Source organism: Mus musculus, chromosome 17 (genome assembly GCF_000001635.26).
Source record: "Mus musculus strain C57BL/6J chromosome 17, GRCm38.p6 C57BL/6J".
NCBI lineage: Eukaryota > Metazoa > Chordata > Mammalia > Rodentia > Muridae > Mus > Mus musculus.
In genome coordinates this window covers 56,394,944-56,418,832 of record NC_000083.6, presented here as the reverse complement: position 1 = coordinate 56,418,832, position 23,889 = coordinate 56,394,944, and the positions used below count along the sequence as shown (strand labels likewise).

Genomic DNA, 23,889 nt, shown 5'->3' with positions numbered 1-23,889 from the left:
AGATCAAATGTGACCAATACTGGCCTAACCGAGGCACCGAGACATACGGCTTCATCCAGGTCACCCTACTAGATACCATGGAGCTGGCTACCTTCTGCGTCAGGACTTTTTCTCTACACAAGGTATGGCCTGGGTGGGGGACACATTGCGCAGAATAAATGTGTCCCAGGCTGACCATACTTCTGAGAGGCCACTTGAGGATTGGGGATTCAAAGCTCAGAGTCGGCCGGCATGAGCAGCCACAGTGGGAACAAGGCCAGCGCAGGATCCAGCTTGGCGCCATGCCACACTCTGGCCCTCACAAGCAGTGTCCGTGGTGCATCACATCTGTAACCACGTCACATGGCCCTGCCTGCTCGTGATGTTGCCGTTTCTGAGAGTGACCCCATCCTGCTGGGGAGGGACAAGGTCATCCTGTGCAGACTGGCGGGGCTGACGAGCCCCTGCAGTACATCTGGGTGTGTGGCAGTGTCTGTCCCAAGTTCTGACGGCATGCAGTCTAGTGTATGTTCACTACAGAAGGGAGAAGGGAGTGCACAGGGCCCAGCACATCGCCCTGCATTTGAGTGGGCCTGTGGCAGGAAGGAGTGCTGAGCTCAGTGACACATGACATGACTGAGTCAGTCACACCCTGACTGGACCATCCATTATCATAGGGCAGAGCGAGCGAGCACACAGCATCCTGCCTCTGTGGGGTGGCTGTAGTGGTGGGAGAGTATGGGGAAGAAATAGACACGGGGCAAGGAAACCGGGAGCAGGCCTGGGAGGGGCGAGCAGGAGGGGAAGGCAAGGCTGGGATACTGGGAGCAGAGGGAGAGGGGCGGTCTTTGGAGGGGCTGCAGGACCCCAGAGAAGGATGGGGTGACTCCTCCGGAATTAGTGAGTGAGGGTGGGGGGAGGGGAAACTGACGTGTCCCCGGGCTGTGGTACAGAACAAAGGCGCATCTCAGGACTTCGGTTGATGAGATGGGGAACAATGTGGGCACGGTGGTGACACCCAATAAAAGCCCCTAAATCAGGGTAGTGCCAGCTGAGGTGTCCTGGACACTTAGACCACAGTGACAGATGCTGTCCCTCTGGTCCTCAGAATGGCTCTAGCGAGAAGCGTGAGGTGCGACATTTCCAGTTCACGGCATGGCCCGACCACGGGGTACCTGAGTACCCCACGCCCTTCCTGGCATTCCTGCGAAGAGTCAAGACCTGCAACCCGCCTGATGCTGGCCCCATTGTGGTCCACTGCAGGTGTGCACAGCCCTGACCTGTCTTGTCCCTGTCTCTCTGTGTCCCTGTCCCCTGACCATGGTGTTTGCCCTCCTCACAGCGCGGGTGTGGGGCGCACTGGCTGCTTCATCGTAATTGACGCCATGCTAGAGCGCATCAAGACAGAGAAGACCGTGGATGTGTATGGACATGTGACACTCATGCGGTCGCAGCGCAACTACATGGTGCAGACAGAGGATCAGTATGGCTTCATCCACGAGGCGCTGCTGGAGGCTGTGGGCTGCGGCAATACCGAGGTCCCTGCTCGCAGCCTCTACACCTACATCCAGAAGCTGGCCCAGGTGGAGCCTGGCGAGCACGTCACGGGCATGGAGCTTGAGTTCAAGGTGACTGCGGGGCCACGGTGGACGGGTGGGTGTGAAAACTGACTCCCACAGTTGTCCTCTGACCTCCACACATGTACGATAAATAAAACACATGCCGGTGATTTTGTTGCACTGGCCCCAGCCTCTTTGCCCTCACCAACCGCCTCCCCGCCCCTCATCCCCACAGAGGCTCGCCAGTTCCAAGGCACACACTTCGCGCTTCATCACCGCCAGCCTGCCTTGCAACAAGTTTAAGAACCGACTGGTGAACATCCTGCCGTACGAGAGCTCGCGTGTCTGCCTGCAGCCCATCCGCGGTGTGGAGGGCTCTGACTACATCAATGCCAGCTTTATCGACGGCTATAGGTGCCTTGGTCCCGCCCTTCAGAGGTCTACACACACACACACACACACACACACACCGTCCTCAGTTCTCTGCTCTGGATAAGGCTGCCTTGAGGATGTGGACAGTGGTCGGTCCTGTGGATAGACCCCAGGTCCTAGCACTTGCTGGGCAAGGACTCAGCCCCACTGCACTCCCAGTCCTTGGTTTTGTGAGATTAGGTTTTGAGTAAGCTAGCCTAGCTCTTTTGTTGTTTGACTGGGGAAAGTGTACGTGAGCCTGTGCATTTGCGTGCAGGTCTATGTTTCTAATTGCGTACGTTCATGTGTGTGTGTGGATGTGCATAAAGGCCTGTGATCAGATCAGGTTTTCCTTGGAATTATGGACATTGTTTTAATGAGCCTGGATGTCTCACTGGCCTAAAAAATTGCTAAATAAGACTGGCTGCTGTAGTTACTGTCTATTGCTGTGACGAGACATGTACGTGTCCAGCACTATATACAGAAGAGAGAGTTTTTTCAGGACTCATGGTTGGGGGGCAGGAGTGTCGTCAGTCCATGACTGTCAGTGGCAGGCAGGCAAGGTGCTAGAGCAGTAGCTAAAAACTTAAAACTTGTCTGCAAGTTAGAAGGAGGCAGACCTGGGCCTGCTGTAAACTTTTGAATCCTTGAAGCCCAACCCAGGGGACACACTGCCCCCAAGAAGACCACATCTCCTGATCCTTCTCAAACAGTGTCACCAACTGGGAACCAAGCACCCAGACAGATGAGCCTGAGGGAGCTCTCTCAGACACCACACTGCTGAGCAATGAGCCCAGGACAGTTCTCTCCACAGTCCCAGCACTGGGCATGGAATGTAGTAACCGACCTTTGATATTTAATTTCCTGGATGAAAGACGCAGCCTTTATATTTACAATTAGCCTTAAACAACATAAGAGCTGGGCAGCTGCCTACCCTCCATGCTGTTAGAATCTAGTTTCCTATTGATAACCCCGAGTTATTACTTACTGTGTTTCATCTGGCCTGCTCTTAGCGCCAGTTGAGCAGCCCTCAGGGCCATGCTCTCTTGACTCTTAACCCATGGCAGCTTCTCCTTCCTCCTTCTCTACTCTCCTCATCTTCCTCATATGGTCTTCCTCTCCTCTCAAGCCTGTGAAACTTAAATCCTACCTATGTCTCTTCTGCCCAGCTATTGGCTGTTGGCATCTTCATTTACCAATCAGAATTAACTTCGGGACTCACAGGGTCTATTGCGCAGACCCCAGGTCTTAGAGGCCTGCAGTTAGCATTACAATAGACAGGAAAAGATGAAACCTTGACAACTGAACTCAGGACCTCACACTTGCCAGCCAAGCTCTCTGCCCACTGAACCTTCCCAGTGCCCCATGCCTGGCCTTGTCATCATGGGAGTTACAGGAGGAACCCAGACACCTCAGTGACACTGAACTGAAAGCAAAGTCTCAGTGGGGAGTTGGGGAACTGCTCAGCGGTTACAGCACTGGCTGCACTTGCAGAGGCCCCGGGTTTGGTACACTGCATTCACAGGGTGCCGCAAAGTCTGTAGCTAGTTTCTAGGAGACAGTACCTTCCCGTGGCCTCTGCACATGTGTTCATAGGCACACACGTGACTTCTAGGAAGTGTGCGTGGGTACATACATACGTATATATGTATGCCTGTATGTGGAGTTCTGGCGGGGCAGGTGTCTGTGCCAGGGCCCTGGGGTAAGAAACCTAGCTGAGCGTGGTCTGATGGCTTTGGAGAGTGGATGGAAGATGTGTGTCTCACAATGTCCCCAAGAGGTTTAAATTTGGCTTGGAGGCTGAGGGACTTGGGCAGGGCACTCTGGGGAGTGTGGCTCTGACCCCATGCTTGTGCCCCCTCCCTACCGCAGACAGCAGAAAGCCTACATTGCAACACAGGGGCCACTGGCAGAGACCACAGAGGACTTCTGGCGAGCTCTGTGGGAGAACAACTCTACTATTGTCGTAATGCTCACCAAGCTCCGAGAAATGGGCCGGGTGAGTGTGTGCCAGGTGGGACGGGGGTGGGGGGACGCACTCAGGGCCACGGTGCTGACTCCACTCTGCCCTACAGGAAAAGTGCCACCAGTACTGGCCAGCCGAGCGCTCTGCCCGCTACCAGTACTTTGTGGTTGACCCGATGGCAGAGTATAACATGCCACAGTACATTCTGCGTGAGTTTAAGGTCACAGATGCCCGGGTGAGTGCTGACTATGGGAGGGTAAAGTACCTAATGACTTGGGTTGGAAGTGGGTTTGGCTACTGTACTTGTTGCCTTAGCCCTGTGGCCCTGGAGACAGGAGGATAGGCAAATGTGGCTTGCTGGCTGCCAGCTCAGTAAGCGACACTATGGTGAGAGCAAAAAGCATAGGGGAACTAGTATGGCCACCAGTCAATGCCAGAGTTGCCGTGGGTGACAGGAGACCAGAGCCTGGACAGGGTGGTGGGATGAGGGGCTAAGCCTTGGGTGGCTGAGGACTGATGCTCACAGGGCCAGGGTGTGGGGCAGGGTGGGCAGAAGCGAAGCATGGTCACAAGAGGCCTGCAGTGGGTAGTGGGAGCAGCTTGTCACCTTCTGGGAGCTGTGGTGGGGTTTGACAATGACTGGGACAAACCCAGCAACATTGGGGGTTGTGGCATAGTCAGATGAATGGGCAGCCAGCATCAATGGAAGGTGGCACCTTGGATGACAAAGGCCCCCTGGCAAAGACCACATGGTCTGTGTGGAAGACACCATTAGACAGTAAACAGGGATGGTGACCCAGCTATCCTCCCAGGATGGCCAGTCCCGGACCGTCCGACAGTTCCAGTTCACGGACTGGCCAGAGCAGGGTGCACCCAAGTCAGGGGAAGGCTTCATTGACTTCATCGGCCAAGTGCATAAGACCAAGGAGCAGTTTGGCCAGGACGGACCCATCTCAGTGCACTGCAGGTGAGTGCCACACCTGGGCTCCTGAAGGTCCTGGGGCCACTGAGAGGCTTTCACCCACATGACCGCACATCCCCCTCCTCCCACAGCGCCGGAGTGGGCAGGACCGGAGTGTTCATCACCCTGAGCATCGTGCTTGAGCGGATGCGCTACGAGGGCGTGGTGGACATTTTCCAGACAGTGAAGGTGCTTCGGACCCAGAGGCCTGCCATGGTGCAGACAGAGGTATGGGGGGTGATGGGCAAGAAGTCCCTGCCGCTGAGACTCAGTTTCCCTCCTGGAAACCTATAGGCTGATTGTAGGTGTGCCTCAAACATCCCCCATGGTTGAGGAGGCGGTGAGCCAAAGTCCCTGCATGGAAACTCAGGCTCTGGCAAAGGGGCCCCTCACCCCTGCAGGTTTGGGGTCTGTCAGAGATCTTACCCTCCTGGGTTGGAAGATTGAGGCCAGGGCAGAACTGGGCTGGCTGGGAGAAGGGGCTGTAGGCTCTGAGCGGGGAGGACTGCTGCCACCGTGGGAACCTCCCAGGAATGAGTGCCTGTGTCTCCTCTGCCCTGCAGGACGAGTACCAGTTCTGCTTCCAGGCGGCTTTGGAATACCTGGGCAGTTTTGATCATTATGCAACATAAGCCATGGGCCCCGCCCAACACCTCAGCCCTGCGCCAAGTGCCCTGGATGTGAGCCTAGGCCCGCCGCTGGGCAGGATGCGGCCCAGGGAGACCTCCTCTTCGCGGAGACAGGCGCTGCCTTCCTCATTCCCTTCTGATTCCAAAACGAGGTTCCAGGGTGGGGGGTTGGGGTGGAGAGAGAAGGAGCCACTGCTCCCCAGGCTGGGGTCACACAGGGACCGACCTCTGCTTCCGCACTCCCCTGCCTGCCTTTTGGCAACATTTTTTTTCTTATTTTTTTTTAATAGTGTATATTTTTTTTCTTTTTCTTTTTTTCTTTTTTTTTTTTAAGAAAAAAACAAAATCGTGCCGGTCAAAACTTTGAAAAAGAAACAAGATCACTGTTTGTGCCTCTGTGGGAGGCCTATTTTTTCATAGTTAGTGTGCCGTGTGGCGGCTATGTGCGGCCACTTCGACGGCTTCTGTGTGTGCATCTTTCCCACATGCCCGACACTGCCCCCATCCCCATGTGAATGGTGCGCTTAGTTTTTATTTTTAACCTTTTTACTTTTTTTTTAATCAATCTTCAGACATATCAGATATGGAGGGTGAGGCGCTGGGGGCACTCGGGCCAGACTACAGGGACATGGCCACCAAGGACACAGTGGCTGGCCTTGCTGCTCCAGTCCCTGGCACACCAGGGAGGGTCCTCGTCTACTCATGACCTCTGTGCCCCGCATGGAGGACCTGGGACTACGGGACACTTGGGGGATATCCAACCCCCTGGAGCAACTGAGGTCTCTCTTTGTAGGAGAGTGGGTCAGTACTCGTCCCCGCTGTTTTTTGGGCAGAAGCAGCAGGTGACGCCCCTGTATGTAGATAAACCAACTTTGTATTAAAGAAAGATTCGTCCGACCTAGTGCATGGAGTGCTCCTTAATGCTGCCACTGTTGGGGAAAAGGCAGGACCAGACACTGGTGACCAGTGGGCTCAGAGAAGAGGTATTTTGGCCTCTGCGGTCACACAGTGGCTCTGGGCTTCAAAAACAGCTTAGTGGACTCAAATATGAGGTCCCGAGTTCAAATCCTAGCACCCAGGCAAAGAGGTGCTGCAAAGAGGCATGGTGGATATACTTGTCATTCCAGCCCTGACGTTTCTGGGGCTCACCAGCCAGCAAAGCCTGATGAGGGGACCCTGGCAACAATGGCAGAGTTGGTGAAGAGTAGGAAGCGACAGTAAGGCAGGTAAAAGAATTGGGGTGAGCTCTGGAGTGGAGGAGACTCCTTCATAGACTGCCAGAGCCTCGAGTCCATCCCTCTGGAGAGAGATTGAGGCCGAAGTGTCTGAGCTGGGGTGGGGGTGGCCCAGCATCCCTTACGACCTGATTCTCTTTCATGGCTGTGTAATATTCCCTTATGTGATAGGAACCTGCTGTTGTTCAGCTCTGTCTCTGGGTTAAAGCTGGAGCTCTGTGAGATCCTTATACAGAGGCTGGAACTACTATGGGATGTGCTCTGGTGTCGTGTCTGAAGCATAAAAGATACTCAGGCTTGTCCCAACCTTGACAAGTAGTGACAGCATGCGCCAAGTACCCTGGGCCAAGCAACTGTATCTACTTCCTTAATGGTCTTATGTTCACTTTGGGGTATGAATCCCCACTGAGTTGACCTTGAACTCAAAACCCTCCTGCCTCCACTTCCCTCAGTGGGCTTATCAGCACGTGCCACAGGTCCTGGCTAACTGTTTTCAACCGACAGTGGTTTTACACTGCTATGACTTCATCCCAAGGGCTGCGCTCCTGAGTTACATAGGAATGAAGGAGCAGAGGGCCTGGCTAACTGACCCCGCTTGTCTCCCCAGTGTTTTATTTCAAAATTAATCTTTAATTTTCCATGTGAGCGTGGCACCTGTCCATGGTGGCCGTAGGAGCTGGGTTCCTCGACCTGGCTTCAGGCAGTTGTGAGCAGCAGGAGTCCTCCCTCCCACACCCAAAGTCCAGGTCCACAGAAGCAAACTCCCACTGTCACTACCTGTCAATACCTGTCAAAACCACAAGAGACTCAAGGGCCGTACATAGCCTGGAGACAAAGCAGAGAATCTGATTCTCGTTTTGCATTTCAGTCGGGTGGACAAAGGTTCCGGCTCTGGCCACTCTCGCCCCAAAGCCCTTCAGACAAAGCTATGAGTGTCTGCTCCTCACAGAAGTGGCTTCTTCCCTGCTTTGCCTGCCTCAGCCTCCCGTTGCGAGCCTAGCTGTGCTCAGCTGTGTGTGTGTGGGGTCAGGGGGGCCCATCCTGACTGTGAAGCTGGCTGGAAGACAGGAGGAAGCAGGGAGAGTTACCCTGTAAGTCACTGAGGGGTACCTGTACCCTCATTTTGGCACAGACCTCCACAGCCCCATGCTGTCCTCAGGCAGAAGTGGGGCCCACATCACAACTGGCTATTTACAGCCTGGGCTTCCAGAGGACCTGAGTTTGGTTCCCAGCACCCACCAGGAGGCTCACGGCACCTGGGACTTTCTCCAGGCATCTGACATCCCTGGTTTCCTAGGGTAGTAGTGGCTTTCCTATGTAATATACCTCTACACAGACACAAATTTTTTTAAACTAAATTTTTAAAAGATTTTTCAGAAATACCCTCCCTCTATCATCTTGTACAGGTTGACTGTAACACACACACACACACACACACACACACACACACACACACACACACACCCCAGTCAGTAGCCCTCCCTTATTTGGCCAGAGGACCAGCAGGTTGACTGTAACACACACATACACACACATACCCCAGTCACACACACACACACACACACACATACACCCCAGTCAGTAGCCCTCCCTTATTTGGCCAGAGGACCAGCAGGTTGACTGTAACACACACACACACCCCAGTCACACACACACACACACACACACACACACACACACACACCCCAGTCAGTAGCCCTCCCTTATTTGGCCAGAGGACCAGCTACACTGAGATACTCTTTAACCAACAATTTTGTCTTTGGGGAAATGTAACAATTAGCCCAAGTAGATAGTAAATACGGGAGTCTAACATGTGAGGGCTAATTACTTGAATCAAATATTACAGAAAACCAATCCTGGTGTGCTGTTTGGCCAAGGAATGAAAATGTGTCTGCAAGGGCCCCAGGCTGTAGAGTGGAGGGGTGGGATAAACTGACAGGTTGTGGCTGCGCAGCCTTGAGGCTGGAGTCTTAGCGTCAATTAGAGGTGAAGTCCGGAATAAAACAAGCCTTGGGAACGAAAGCACATGGCTAAGGACAGGAGGTCGGGGTAAGAGAACCCAGACACCGGACCAGGTAAGGTGCTCTTTAAGAGGTGGAGATCCTAGAGGCGTGGTCAGGGTGGAGCCCTGCCTTGAAACCCCAGGGAGGGGCTGGAGGTCTGGTCAGGGCTAAAGGAACACAGCCTCAAGGCCTCTATAGCCTGGAGCCCTTGCAGACACCTTTTCATTCCTTGGCCAAACAGCACACAAGGATGGTTAGTTCTCTGTAATATTTGATTCAAGTAATTAGCCCTCACATATCAGCCTTCGCTGGGAGGGAGGGAGGGAGACAGATAAATCCCCGCTGTCCTCACTTGGTCTTTTAAAGGCAATTAACTCCTCATTATTAGCTTTTAATTAGGATGATTATGTCCTCATCAATATGTGCTATTGCAGCTTTTAGCAGACAGCTGTTGAGGCAGACGATATATCAGATGTCCGTTTGCACCCCATCCTGTCCCCTCTCTGAGTCACTGTCCAGTCCCATCAACAAAAACCACTGCGCCCTGCTCATGGCTTCCCCGGGATCACAAGGGGCCTCTGGTCCCTGTGCTGCTGTTGTGGGAGCTTCCTTTAGAAAAGCTTCAGGAATGCACGGAGAAATCCTGCCTCGAGAAACAAGAGGGGGAGGGGAGGAGACAGAGAGAGGGGGGGGGATGACTGGGGAGGTTAGCCTGGCTCTTCCCAGCTCAGATATCCCAATGTGAAGCTCCTCATGGACCCTCATCTCCCTGATGATTCTTGGTCTTGTCACATCACCCATCAGAACAAGGGCATAAATAAAACATCCCCAAATGATCCCCAAAGCCCTTGGTTGCATGCGTGACATTACGGCTGCTTGCTCATCACTTGGTAAGGTAGACAGACTCCCCACAGCCAGCACTCACGGTGGAGCCCACGTGTCATCCTGAGCAGCAGTGAACCAGTATGAAGTCCTGGAACCACCAACTGCAGGAACGCTGCCTGGAAATGCACTGAATGTCGACCTCTAGAAAAAATGTCCTGTCTCATTTTGTTGTAATCACTCGGCAGCATGCATTAGTCAAACTTATCAGCAAATAAAGGGCACGTGTCAGTCAGGACTCCACTGAGATTTTCTAAAGCAAGAAGATGCTATTAAATGTGGGACAAGGGTAACTAGTGACAAAAACTGTCCACAGTTACACTCAAACAGAAAATGTCACAACCTTATATTTTAGGAAAAATAACTGCAGGGAATTCATTACCTAATGGTGGATAACAAATTATTTCATAACCTACTGCTTTAGACTAATATGTGGATATTACCTTTCAAGACCCTGGACATCAGTGGGATTCCTGGCCTGAGAATTTCTACACATAGTCCCTAATATTTAAGGGAGTGGTTCAATGACAAAACCCTACCCACAATCCCCCCAGTGAGGATTCCCTACCTAGAATCCCCTAGTAGGGCTGGGGGCATGGTCATGGTGGGTCCCCACCTAGAATCCTCCAGTGAGGGGGGCTGGGGCTGTGGTCGGGCAAGTTGTCACTCTGTGAAATGGGGATGGAACAATGACAGTTGGGCTTCTTATTGACCATGGGGCTAGCGAGCTCACGCCCTGACTAAAGTTCCTGGGTCAGGCTGTGATCCTGACTCTTGCCTTGTTCAGATAGTTTGTTTGCTTGTTTTTAATAATCTATGTTTGACATGGCAGAGGTTTCCCATATACACATTACTGAAGCAGGACACCTGGGGTCACCATGCTCAGTTTACATGCTGTGCTGGGGACAGGAGAGTGACCTGTGTGATCTATATGGCTACCTACAGCCACAAATATAGTTGCATTGTTTTGTTGGTGGTGTTTTGTTTCATATTTTTGAGACAGGGTTTCTCTGTGTAGCCCTGGCTGTCCTGGAACTCTGTAGACCAGGCTGGCTTTGAACCCAGAAATGGGCCTGCCTCTGCCTCCTGAGTGTTGGGGGTAAAGTCGTGCCCTCCAGCCTGTGGGTTGCCAGCTCCGAGGCCTCAGTGCAGCCGCCTGCCTGGTCTCAGTGCTGAGAGGCTCTGTGCACATGTGTGCCTGTCTGTGTGTGTAGAGGTCACTGTTGAGTGTCTCCCTCAGTTGCTCCCCACCCTGCTTTTGGACTCAGGGTTTCACTGAACCTGGTGCTGGTCAATTAGGTCAGGCTGTCTGGCTAATGAGCCCAGAGGACACTTGTGTCTCCAGAACTGCAGTTCTAGTGCACAGTGCCATGCCCGGGTGCCTTTTCTGCTGTGAGCCAGGTTCTGAGACCCTGGGCTCGAACCTCTGCAGTGCAATCTCTTGTCATAACCTGCATCTTCTTTGCTGTGGGTCCAGACAGACACAAGGCCAGATAGACACAGAACTAGTGTGGGGCCGTGGGTGTAGGGGAAGAGGGGGGAGGGAGAGAGCCTGGGTCCAGCTAGAGTTCCGGTGCTCTGGCAGGAGGACTGCTGGATGCTTTCCACATGGCCCCTGGTGGGCATCTGGCTGTGTGAAGCCACTGACCCCACACGGCAGGGGGTGGACAAGGAGCAGCACCCGGTACCAGGTTCTCAGTCTCTGGCATTTCACGCTGGACACGGCAGAGGAGCTGAAAACAGAATAGGGGCCCCGGGGTGGCACTTGGCCCAGGAGATACAGGAAGAGAGGGCAGGGGGAAAGAGGGGCGCTGGGTGGTTCCCATGCAGATTGTCTTTAGTCTGGGCCTTGATGAACAGAGACAGTCTATGGTTTTAGAGCTTTATTGTAGAAAGGCAGGGGGAAAGAGAAAAGGTAAAAAGAGAGAGAGACCGGCTGTGGCCAAGAGGAAAGAAGGGAGAAGGGAAAGAGAGTGAGAGAGTAAGAAAGGTAAAGGCTCAGAGAGAGAAAGGTAAAAGCTTAGAGAGTAAGAGGGTGAGGAGGGGCCAAACAGCCCCTCTTATAATGGGCTTGTTATCTTGCTGTTGCTAGGAAACTGTGGGGAAGAGTCTAGCCAGAAGGCCAGAAGCCTGGGATATTGTCTACATGACTATTAGCCACACGCTTCTCTTGTGGGGGCTGTGGGGGTGGTAACTTCAACAGGGCTGTGGGGGTGGTAACAGGAGCCAGGGGTCCAGGAGACATGATCAAACGCCTTCCATTCCATGTAAGTGGAAATTACCACCACCGGGTTCCACTGGGGTTCAAGACTTCAGCTCAACTGGGGACCAGGCGTCTGTGCATAGCCTGTTGCCCCACAAGCTAGCTCTACCCAAGTCTTGATAAGGAAAATTGTGTGGGGCTTCATACTTAAGCAGCATCTCCTCCTGGTATCCCCAGCTGTTCCCACTCTGCTCTTCCCAAGATGCCCTGTGGCTGCTAAAACAAGGGTGGATAAGGACTAGTCATGGTCAGCAGAAGCCCTCACTGCAGTCTCTGGCCACCTTCTACACAGAAGACAGAAAACCATAATTACTTGCAGGGCTGCTTGGCCAGGCTCCAGGGACACAGTTCTGGGAAACGAAGCATAAGTGGCTGGGGAACTCACCCCAAAGAACAGACAGCGAGGAGCTGCCACCCATTTCTGTCATTTGCTAATTCCCCCTTTTCCTGTAGGCGGTGAGGTGTGATGGCTGGAGTCACAGTAACCTTCAGTAGTCGAGAGGAAGGCCAAGGGTTCATGGTGTCACTTCTGAGTTGATGGTGTAAACCATGCCATCACAACCAATCTCAGGCTACTAGTATGATGTTACAAAACAAAAACCACAGGGGCTAGAGAAGTGTTGTGAGTGCCCGACAATGGCTGTGCAGTAAAGACACCAATGAGGGATGTGTTCCGGATCCTTTGGGAATCATCCACTTGAAAGCTGATTACATTTGATTTTTCTTTACATATCACAACTGGTATGCAAAATGCCTGCCGAATGCATATGGTGGTTGAATTTATGCGGCCGTGACACCTGATTGGTGGCCTGAAGGCTGTGTGGCGCAGCCTCTGTGGGCAGCAGCTCCATCAGACACCAGCAGGAAGTCTGTGGGTAGCTATCAGAGTTGCTTCTGTTCGCTTGGGTTCAGAGGTGACATTAACACATCACGGCCGGAGCCCTGACCAAAGTCAATCTCTGGGTTGGTTGTCCCCTTTAGTGCTGGTGTCTACTTGGACGCCCCATAGCTGACAGAGGGAGATTCCAGCTTCTCCATGCTCAGACCTGGTGGGTGAGGCTCACAGCATGAGTGAGACTCAGCTGGGCCATTTGCCGTCTGATTCTGAGTGGGTTGCTCTCACACCTGAATGAGCCCTTCCTAGCCACAAAGCCATTATTTATTGTTTGGTTCTCTAAGACAGGAATTCTCTGGGTAGCTCTGGATGTCCTCTGAAGACTAGGCTGGCTTCGAACTCACAGAGATCTACCGGCCTCTGCCTCCCAAACGCTAGGGTTAAAGGTATGTGCCACCACATACCACTCTAAAAAGTGAGTCTTAAAAATAGTTTTTAAATGTTACTGACAGGCCTGTTGGCACAGGCCCATCATTGCAACATCAGGAAGTGGAAGCAGGAGGATCAGAAGCCCAGAGTCAGTTAACTGTCCCAGTGTCACAGAGGTCACAGTCAGATCAAAGGTCACATCAGCCTAAAGGTACAATGTCCCTGGTACCCCAATGCCAGTGTTGCCTCAAGTTATGCAGACAAGGTGGCACTGTCACTGACATGCCAGCAAGTGCTGGCTAGTCTTAAGTCAATTTGCTACAAACTAGAATCTGAGAGGAGAAAACCCCCACTGAGAAAATGGCTTTGCACAAGCCTGTGGGGCATTTTCTAAATTAGTGATTGATGTGGGAGAGCCTAGCCCACCGTGGGTGGGGCCATCCCTGGACTGGTGGCCCTGGGTTTTAGAAGAAAGCAGGCTGAGCAAGCCACAAGAGCAAGCCAGTAAGCAACATCCCTCCATGGCCTCTGCAACAGCTCTTGGCTCCAGGTTCCTGTCCTGTTTGCATTTCTGTCCCAGCTTCCTTCAGTGATGGATGCAGAAATGTCGATCAAATAAGCTGTATCCTTTCCAGGTTGCTCTGGTCACAGTGTTTCCTTACAGCAAGAGAAACTCTGACTAAGAAACTGATGTGAGACCCAGAACACTCACTACTGCCGAGGGATTCCAGATTGCTGTGGCTTGGGATCTCCTGAGGAGTTGTGAGCTAGGCAAGCCCTAAGCTTGGTCTTCAAGCCTCCATCTTGCAAGGACTAACTATCCTATATCATCCAAGTCCCTTCTTTATAGCCCCAAGTCCCAGAAAATAAATAAAAGCAATAGAGGCATGATCTGGCTGCCAACATGGACTCAGGATGGATATGTGGCACATTCAGTCAGAGCTAGGGTCCTGTTTCTTCTTTTTCTTTTTTAAAAGATTTTATATGTAAGTACACTGTAGCTTTCTTCAGACACACCAGAAGAGGGCATCAGATCTTATTACAGATCTCATTACAGATGGTTGTGAGCCACCATGTGGTTGTTGGGAATTGAACTCGGGACCTCTGTGCTCTTAACCACTGAGCCATCTCTCCAGAACTAGTGTCCTGTTTCTTGTGCATGGCACTGGGACTACGCAGGAAATGAAATGGATTTTGGTCTCCACTCTGTTCAACTGTTAGAAGCGGGGAACATTTGTCATGGCAGGACCCCTCTGCAGCCACTGCATTACCCGGCAGCAGCCATTTCTTGTTTTCTCCAGGCACAGGGCCAGTGACCCCATAGATCACACTCATTTCCAGCACAGGGGCTAGGGCCCTGAGACATATCTCCCTTGTGTCTGCTTTGGTGATGTTCCTGGGATCTGAAACCTGGGTCTTCCGAATGGTTCTCTCTAGGATGTCCAAATGGCCAGCATCGGGAAGGGTTGGGGTTGAGGTGCAGAGAGCAGTGTGGAGAGGGAGAAACATGGTTTTTACGATTGTCCAGGAAGCTGTGTGCTGTAACCATGTGGGGCCCAGGGCTGCATGCTTATGTGGAACACACAGGCTGGACAAGCATGGAGACCTGGGCTCTTGGGCTGAGGGGCAACTGTGGGAATCAGATCATGATTTCCAAACCTGAGAGCCAATGAGTAACAGAAACAGAGGGAGCAGGGCAGGGCTGGCCTGGCTTCAAGCAGGGCTTGGGGAGGCTGGTGCTTCCTCTGCAGAAGAGGTGGAGGCCAGGCCAGGGCCTGCAGAGCGGGCAGCCCAGGTTATTGTTTCCTGTTAGTTGTAGGACCATGCTAGGTTCAGCATCCCAGCCAGGTAATCACTAAGTCATTCTGAGGTTGGGCCAAATGGCTGCCAATGATGTCACAGTGGACCATGTGCAAGTAAAACTTTATTGATAAACAGGTCCACCGCTGGATGTGGCCCAGGGCTGCAGGCTGCATATGTGAGCTTGGCAGGATGTGCCAGGCAGGTTCAGAGCTAGTTCAATGCCCCTTCCTAGCACAGTGCTCCACTCCCACAGGGTCCTGGCCATGCCTCTGGCAGGGCCGCCTTCCCTTCCCTTCCTAGAGGAAACATCTGTCCCAACTTTTTTTTTTTTTTTGGTTTTTCGAGACAGGGTTTCTCTTTATAGCTCTGGCTGTCAAGGAACTCACTTTGTAGACCAGGCTGGCCTCGAACTCAGAAATCCGCCTGCCTCTGCCTCCCCAGTGCTGGGATTAAAGGCATGCACCACCACGCCTGGCCTGTCCCATCATCTTATGAGGGAACAGAAAGAGGAATAGAAAAAAAGGCCCCTGCGCCACCCAGGGGCCTGCCACTGACCTCCTGCTGTAAGTACCTGGTAGGCTCCTCCCTCTTCTGCCCATAGCCTTCTGTAGCTTCCACTCTCCTCCCTCCTCCAGGGAAAACCCAAGTCTTCCCTTTGGCCCATCAGGCAGGGCAGGGCTTCCCTTCCTCCAGTCCTCCCTCTACTGCACCAGGCCATGATCTGCCCAACCCCAGGGCCTCTGCTCATCTGTGGCCCCACCTAGTGTAGAAGTAGGCCGAGGCTGGGCAGCTGACAAGCAGAGAGTCAGAGAACACAGACATCCAGGGGAGACATGCTGCCTCAGCTCCATGCCACTGGGGTGAGACTAAAAGTCTTGGGGATGGTATCCCACCTCCTTGGCAGCCCCTACATCCAGACCAGGACACACTGCACCCATCATGCCTGCCAAGGACACCCCATCCGGAGCCGATCTTGTCCTGGCCAGAAATGAAGACACAGCCATGACCAGGTGGGAATAGGAAGCGCTCAGCTCACGGGCTTTAATTGATACTGAACTGGAGGCCAGAGAATGAGGCAAAAATATGAAGTCCTTCATCTGGGGTGGGGAGAGGAGGAGGGCATGGTTTTGCTTTTGCACAAAAACCCGGACCTCTCTGTGTGGGGCATGTGTGGGGCCACCTGCAGCCACTGCAGAGCCCACAAGGGGCACAGCCTGAGACTCCTGTGGTCTGGCCTCTCCCTCCAGGCCCAAGGTTAGGTCCTTTTTTATTCTCTTTACAATATAAATAGAATTTCCAAGTACACATGGGCACGGCCGCCATCGGGCACTCAGCAGAGGCCCAGTCCCTAAGTTTCCAGCTGGTCCACAGGCCCAGGGCCCTCAGTCCAGTCCTTTGTCATTTAAGATCAGCTGTCTATCCTGGGCCTGATGCCCTAGGGTGGCCATAGCTTCTAAAGAGACAGAGCCCATAGCCAACCCGTGGGCGGTGGCGGATAGTGCAGACTGGGCCTGTGAAGTCTGCGTCCTGTGTCACTTGACCAGGGCTTCAAGTGAAGGTGTCACCTGCTTTCTCCTGCCCTCAGCCACACAGAGGCCCTGGTCCAAGTGTGAAGGCTCATGGGACCCCAGGCAGCAGAGGCAGAGTGAAGCAGACTCTGCACAGAGCAGGGACATGGTGGGGGCATGGCAGGGGCCACTCCTGCAGGCCCACCTCCCAGAGCAGGAAGCATGAGGAATCACAAGCGGCCATCACACAGGTCACTGCACACTGGACTGCTGTCCCTTCCAGGGATACAAAAGTGCCTTTCGACCTGATCAGTAGACAAACATCTGCAGGTGTCAAACACAGATGAAACTTTTATCTCCTCACATCCTGGTTTAGAGGAAAAAGAATGTGCCTGCTGTCAGTTTTTAAAGCCACAAATCTAGAAAACAGGTTGGGGCTGTGCCCCAGTGTCCTTGGCTAGCATCTGTCACAGGAGGCTCTAGGATGCCCCTTAGCACCTTTAGGAGAAGAGCAGAGCCAGGCCAGGCCCCATGGAGTCACTGTAGTCCAGGGGTGCTGGCCCCACTCCCTGAGTCTGGCCAAGTTGGATCCTGCTGGTCCTGTTACCAGTTACCTACAGTGGGACAGGAGTGGGCAGGATCTAGAAGGGTGCTCCAGGCCGGCCCTGTGCCTGCAGCAGGCTCTCCATGAAGGACAGGTATTCTGGGCTACGCCCTGTGTCCTCAGTGGTGGTGGCCAGCACTGAGGCCACCCGTGGGCGCTTGGCAGCCTTCACATCGTCTCCAGAGAAGCTGGGCTCCTGTGGTGTGCCAGTGCTCAGTGACTGTAGATATCAGAGATAGATCAGGTTGTCTCCCTGGCAAAGCCCCTTGGGACCATACCCTGACTCACACCCAGGGGGTGGCTCCCATCTGCCCCTGTTCCTTGGCTGAGTGGGGAGTCTTGACAACTGTGGACAGTGCCAGGGTGACACTCATGGCCAAGGAGGAAGGGACAACATGCTATGAGACATGTGTCTTCAATGCCGCAGATGGAGGTGCCAGGGACACTCACCAGCCGGGAACGCACCCTCTTGGGCAGCTCCTCTTCCAGTGTGAAGATGTCCCCACGCTTCACAGTCAGCTGAGACCCATCCTCAAACTCTACCTGCATTGAGATAGAGGAGTCTAAGCATGGGGCTTGCCATGGGATCCTGGGTCACAGGGCCTCTGGACACCTGCCCAAGTCTGGGGCTGGCCTACTTCCCAAGCAGGCCCTGTGTGGCATATGGCCAATACAGAATAAGATGAGGCTGGGCAGCAGGCCTGCAGCCTCTAGGGTGAAAAGCCAGAAGCCCTGGACGAGAGGCTAAGGGGCTTCCCCAGGGCCCTCCAGACCTGGGACCTGTTTCCCTAAACTCAGAATGTCAGCTATGGGAAGTCACCCCAAACAGGCTTCCTGTTCCATAATGGATACCCAGCGCTAGGACGGCTCAGGCTGCTCGGCTGGGAGGTAGACATCGTGGGTGCTTGGGGACCTGACTGTCTTCTCTGGGGACAACAGTGAAGATCGTAAATGACCATGGCCTGGGAGCCAGCCTAGGTGAAGTAAAGGGGTAGAGGCCAAGGCCCCTTTTGATGCCTTTGAGGGTATACTGGAGTACATGTGAGCAGGGTCTGAGCCTGTCAGGCCAGCAACAGTGCCATACACATGGAGTCAGGTTCCCCAGGAGGAAGTTCTGGAAGTCACCCACTATCTCCCAGCTCTGCTTCAGCTATGATACTCCATGGGGCCACTCTGTATCCATGCCCCTAACACTCAGACACCAGCACCTTAGTTGTCTGAATCCCCTGCTGGCTCTCAGTCCAGGCTACCCTATCCGGGCCCACATAGGCTTCTGGAAACATCCTGAGTGATATGAGTGTATCTATCCCCTGGGCTACAGGGTGGCATGTCCTGGCTGGCCTCCCAGGCTGTGCCGGCACCATGCTTGCCCACACTGTCTGCAGGGACAGGAATAGCTGGGCTGGACCTGTCCCTTCCCCTCTTCATCTGCTGAGGTGGGAGCACAGCTAGGCTGCAGTTGGCTCCCTATTATTTGTCTCTGTGCTTCATGTTGCCGAGACAAGGTGGTGTAGTCACAGTGCAGGCTGGGCAACTCTGCCCCAGGCTGCACCCCACCTCGCACTCCCACTGTGGCTTGTCCCCAGCCTTGGCCTGCCCATCCTTTAGTCTGTATGACATAGGGTAGGCTAGTAGAGGCTGGGTGTCTGCCAGAGGGGCCCGCACATGCACACGAAGGCCTCTGTGAGGCTCCTCACCTGGTAGATGAGGCTGGTGGCCATGGAGATAAACCTGGCTCTGTACAGATTACCGTCTGTCCACCGAAGCTCCACCAGCTCGCCCTCAGGAGGTGGCCCTAGCCGTAGGCAGTCTCTGCTCTACAGGGAGGGAATGGTGAGGCCCTGTGCAGCATTCCCCTGCTGACCCTGCCGCCCCTGCTGACCCTGCCGCCCCTGCTGCCCTGCCCCTCACCGTGATGCTCTCTGGGTACAGGTTGTCACTGTAGGAGCCATCGTCAAAGTTGACCTCGTAGAATGTCTGCGCAGTGGTGCCAATGACCCGGCAGCGATAGTAGAGCCCATTGCGGTTCTTGGTGATGACGATCTGGCCCAGGGACACTGTGCGCAGGAGCTGGCCCTGGGTGGGGCGATGGTACATGGAGTCCGGGCTTTGTGGGAAGAACTAGCCCACAAGGACCGAGCCCAGTCATGTGGGCGGGGCTATTGGTGGTATGGGCAGGGCTCTGGCCACTGCACTTACCCCTGCTCCGCTGGCCCGGTGCTTGAGGCAGGTGATGGACACCACATAGGGCCAGTCATCGGGTTCCATGAGGACACCAGCAGCATGCGCACAGGTCACATGGAAGGATGTGGAGCAGTGCTCATAGGAGCACTGGATGCAGGCACCCGACACTCTCTTCATACGCTTGCGGCAGTAAATGCATTTCTGCAGAGGGTGGAGAGCAAGGAAGGTTACCAGCAAAGCCAGAGAGGAACCTTCCAGAACAGGTCTGGGGGCGGGGAGGGGGGGCAACACGACACAGGACTGGACAGGACACGACTGGAGCTTGATAGCATCTGAACCCAGCCCATCTCTTCTCAGGTCTCCCTGATGCCAAGTCCCCACCCTCCCTGCAGCTCAGAGGACAGGATGGTGTCACAACATCTCCTAGTACAGAGCCACTGGGGGACCACAACTGCAGAGGCCATGTGCATAGAGGGGCAGGACTTGCTGTCAGCATACTACCCTCCTGAGCCATGATGCTCTTTCTAAGAGCTACCCTGGCTTCATCAGACCACCCAGCAGTAAACACCTGCTTCTGAAGGGGTCTCTGAGACCACCCACTAGGCCTGGGGAGCCACTGTGCTAGGAGCCAGCCCAGGTCCCACAGGACTCCGCAGCAGCCCTCCACCCAGTGTGGCCTGGCAGCAGTAGAAATGAACCAGGCAAAACCAATGCAAGGCACTGTCCATGGCCAACACTGAGGGCCTGGCCTCCAGCATTCCAACACCACCACAGCCAGTGTGCTAAGTGCCCTGAGCAGGGCCTGGCCTGAGGTCTGAGCTGAGCCATCTCCATTCCCCACCCCCTGGCTAGGCCACCTCCCAGATGTAAGAAGCCCCTTGCCCCATGCCTGGGACACAGGGTCGGAGCAATTGGGCCGCACTCAGGCACCACTCAGCTGACAGAAAGGGTGGGGGTGGGGGGCAGGAGAGTGATTGGGAGTGTCTGTAGCAAGCTAGGCCTGGGGAACAGATCCTCTGCAGAAAGCCATGACAGTCTACACGGGAAGGGCTGGGAAAGCTGAAGCCCAGAGAAGTCAAGGGGCCTGTCTAGAGGCACACAGCACCTGGACAAGCAAACTGGAGCCTGAGACCTCCTCCACTAACCTGCTAAAGAGGGGTGTATGAATACGTGTGTGCATGTGTGTGTGTGTCCACGCTCACATAAGAGCCTCAGTATGCAGCACCATGCAGTGCCTTCAATTCAACTGAGACTTCAACTGTGTGATCTGAATGGAAACAAGTTAAGGTGGGGACAACAGTTCTCAAAGGTGGCAGATCTGAAAAGGTGCCCTCCCTATGTGCAATCACCATGGAGAAGGGCTGCATGGTGCAGGAAGGGACAGAGGATGAAGGAAAGGTTCCTTGGGGAGTTTGATAACAGTGACAACCCACTGTGCTTATGGCATGCGTGCAAAGACCAGATCCATTTCTGTATCTGCCTCTGTCTTGGCCATATCCACGAGTGTCAAAGATGCAGAGTGTTCCAAGATGCAGAGTCAGGTAGGTGAGGGAAGCGAACCAGCAGTCTGGCCACTCAGTGCATGAAAAAGGAAGGAGGCTGGAAAGATGGCTCAGTGGGAAAACATTTATCATCTAACTGTAAGGATGTGGATTTGAATCCTCAGAACCCACATAAAGCCAGATGCAGATTATTTAAATGCCAGTGTTATAGCATGATGGGAGCCAGAGCTGGGGAACCCCTGGAAGCTGACCAGCCAGGTAGTTGGACATACACATGGAAAGACTCTATGTTAAGCAAGATGGATGCAGAGGACTGACACTTGAGGTTGTCCTCTGGCTCTACACACACCACACACTACACATACACACACACACACACACACACTCACCCATGCACAGACAACACAACTAGAAAATGAAGCTTGGGAACACCACTCTGAGGTTAGAGTTGCAGGCTGGCTCTCACTGGGTGCAAGTCTTGCATGAGGACAGCAAGCACCACTGAACTGAGGCACTGACAGGCCCTGGCAGTCTCTAGACAGAGCCTTGGAGTTGGGACACTTGGACCAGGGGCGCTGGCTGCCCCTGGAGCACTGCCACTGTGTCCTATGCATAGCTCCCCACCCTGCAACAGGTCTGAGGTCAGCGGCCGCAGTCCTGGGGACCTACCAGTTTCCATCGCTGCTCAGGGATGGCACTGACGTCCACTGGGTTGCGTTCAATCACATTGAGGAATCGTACCTCAGGGACTGCAATGGCGCAGATCACGTGAATCCACCTGAGAGGTCAGGACAAGGTCACAGGAGCAGTGCAGGTCCCAGGCTGTCCTCAAGAGGCCAGTCAGGATGGGTGTGGGGAGGGCAGCAGGCAGGTGAGGTTACAGGGCAGCCAGGGCACACACCTGTGCTCTGTGGTCCTCTGTAGCGCTCCCCCCCGCAGGTTGCACAAACAGCATTCCTGAGGGACAGATCAGTGTGGTGAGGTGCGGCCACCTCCACCATGCGCCACCCAACCCCAGCCTGCACAGCTAAGATCAACACCAGTGGTACACGGGCCCAGGACCTCCCAAGCTCTAGGAGCCAGCCAGCATAGGTGAGTTACCGCAGTCCAAGCGTGGGCCGCACACCGGGAACATGTCCAGCCCTCTTTGGCCAACTCAGGCCGGACACCATAGCAACCTGGAAGACAGTGGAGCACTGAGAGCAGCCCAAATATGTCGCCTGGAACAACTGCATGTAGCCCTGCACACCTGTAGTTCCCCATATCTGCGTGGTACAGCCATCCAGGCCAGAACCCTGGACAGTGTCCCCCCACATCAAAACACACTAGGTTCTCCCTCTCCCTAGAGCCCTTCACACTGAGGCAGGGGCAGCTGTCAAACACTCACTGGCATGGACCTGCAGGCAGCAGTGGGCACAGGAGATGAGTGGACTGGTGCCGTCCTCACCGACGTAGGAGTTAGCAGGCAGCGGCTCTGTGTTCTCCCCACTTGAAGTGAAGCACATCTCAGGGATCAGTGGCCGTGTCCTCTGGCCACTTTTGGAGGGCGGCTGGACAGCACTGTCCCGCTCTGTCTGTACTGACTGCAGAGTCACAGCACTCAGCGCAGGGCCACAGTAGGCCAGGCTGCACTGGGGCTGAGTGGGACAGGTGACAGTGGGTGCCATCAATGTGGGGAGGCCACTGAGGCAGCTCACCTGGCTGTAGGGGTAGAAGAGGGTACAGATGGCACAGTAGGGCTCACTGAGGGCGGCTGCCGCATTGAACTTCCTCTCGGCTTGGAAGCTGGCCGCCTTGTTCTTCCACTGCAGGGACAGCAGCGATCTCAAGGCCTCAGGATCAGTGACATCATCCTCTCCTGAGAACAGGAAGGCTTCTGGGATAGATCAGGGGGTTGAGCTGGAGGACAGGTCCTGCAGCAGTGCCACCCTACTGGGCACTTTCACAGCACCAGTCCTGGCTTCTGTCAGGGAGGGGACACTGGTTTCCTGCCCTGAGTCTCCCTGAGCCTAAAGCCCGGACACTTCAAACATGCTAACCTCAGACACGTCCTCCTGTCTATGAAGGAGCCTTAGGCATAGGCTGTTAAAGGTTGACTCTCCAGTGCAGCCACAGCTGGACAGAAGGACAGAGGGAGCGGGAGGTGTCAGCTGTCCCCTGGGAGATGCTGGAGTCTACTCCATTCGCATCACCTTCGACCTTCTGGCCCTAGGAACTCCTTGCATAAAGTCTGGGGCACCCTGCCTGCTGTCCAAACTGCTCAGCCTGCGAAAGTCCCACATAATCTCAAGGGACCCAGAGACCCCAGGACTGCTGGGTCTGGGGCATGGAGCTTGGGGGATCTGCCAGTCCAGGACTCCCCAGAAATCATTCTTGGAAGAGCCCAGCCAGGAGGCAAGAATCTAGGGGTCTGGGTCTCAACTGTTACCCAGGTCTTGTCACTCCTGTGGCAAGGTCATGGGTGGAAGGACTGCCAGACTGCTCCTAGATCCTGCCAGAAGCTTAGAAGGAGCCAAACCCACCATGACCTGCACACAGGTGCAGCCCTACCTGCCTTGTTAGCCAGCCGGAGACCTCTGTACCCAAGGCTCAACCCACTGGGGAGTCCCTTCCTGAGGCTATCAGCACCCCCACAGTCATACCATGCAATGGGGAAGACACTTAGGATGCCTAGTTCTGCAAGCCCTGCCTAGAAGGTCCTGTGCAACAATGAGAGCAGTTGCCACTGCTGCCCACAACCATAGCCCCAAGCACAGCCTGCACATCACAACCTCTGGCGCCTCAGCTGCCTATCACAGGCTGAATGTTGCAGCCCACTGTTCAGATGGATGAAAATATCAATGGCACCAGTGGCCTGGCCTGGCTGGAATCTGGGCCCTCAATGGTCTAATGACATTTGAGGTGTTGGGTCGTGGCAAGTGTGAATGGGAAGCAGGGTGGGGTGGAGGCCCCGCAGGCAGCAAGGACTGTGGGTGGTACAAGGCATAGGGACATGGACAGTTGGGCCTACAGATGTGAGGGGACAGAGGAGGCTGTGCTGAGCCTCACAGAGCATGGTGATGAAGCTGCCATGGTATAGGGAGGACCTGACTCCAAGGCTGGATGGGTGGACACTGGCACCTGTGGAGGGGTTGGT

General features: G+C 54.3%; 2 protein-coding genes across 36 annotated transcripts in view; one reads left to right on the top strand and one right to left on the bottom strand.

Annotated features, from left to right (window-relative positions):
- Ptprs (protein tyrosine phosphatase, receptor type, S) overlaps positions 1-6,407 on the top strand; it is a 64,136-nt gene extending 57,729 nt beyond the window's left edge. For 15 of the 19 annotated variants that reach the window (XM_006523880.3, XM_006523876.3, XM_006523881.2 and 12 more), the window contains 9 exons: positions 3-122; positions 1,088-1,242; positions 1,322-1,607; positions 1,774-1,952; positions 3,822-3,948; positions 4,025-4,150; positions 4,728-4,882; positions 4,969-5,104; positions 5,440-6,406. In XM_006523880.3, the coding sequence (XP_006523943.1) occupies positions 3-122; positions 1,088-1,242; positions 1,322-1,607; positions 1,774-1,952; positions 3,822-3,948; positions 4,025-4,150; positions 4,728-4,882; positions 4,969-5,104; positions 5,440-5,508 (1,353 nt within the window). In that variant the 3' untranslated portion in view covers positions 5,509-6,406. Of the gene's footprint in view, positions 1-2; positions 123-1,087; positions 1,243-1,321; positions 1,608-1,773; positions 1,953-3,821; positions 3,949-4,024; positions 4,151-4,727; positions 4,883-4,968; positions 5,105-5,439 lie in introns of all 19 variants that reach the window. The other 4 variants (NM_001252455.1, NM_001252453.1, NM_011218.2 and 1 more) reach the window with 1 other exon arrangement.
- Positions 6,408-15,058: 8,651 nt separating this feature from the next.
- Kdm4b (lysine (K)-specific demethylase 4B) overlaps positions 15,059-23,889 on the bottom strand; it is a 77,805-nt gene continuing 68,974 nt past the window's right edge. For 5 of the 17 annotated variants that reach the window (XM_006523896.2, XM_006523897.2, XM_030249604.1 and 2 more), the window contains 10 exons: positions 22,451-22,629; positions 22,141-22,336; positions 21,855-21,931; positions 21,655-21,710; positions 21,423-21,531; positions 19,267-19,452; positions 18,979-19,143; positions 18,765-18,884; positions 17,518-17,610; positions 15,064-17,287 (listed from right to left, as the gene is read on the bottom strand). In XM_006523896.2, the coding sequence (XP_006523959.1) occupies positions 17,105-17,287; positions 17,518-17,610; positions 18,765-18,884; positions 18,979-19,143; positions 19,267-19,452; positions 21,423-21,531; positions 21,655-21,710; positions 21,855-21,931; positions 22,141-22,336; positions 22,451-22,629 (1,364 nt within the window). In that variant the 3' untranslated portion in view covers positions 15,064-17,104. Of the gene's footprint in view, positions 17,288-17,517; positions 17,611-18,764; positions 18,885-18,978; positions 19,144-19,266; positions 19,453-21,422; positions 21,532-21,654; positions 21,711-21,854; positions 21,932-22,140; positions 22,630-23,889 lie in introns of all 17 variants that reach the window. The other 12 variants (XM_030249601.1, XM_030249602.1, XM_017317354.2 and 9 more) reach the window with 5 other exon arrangements.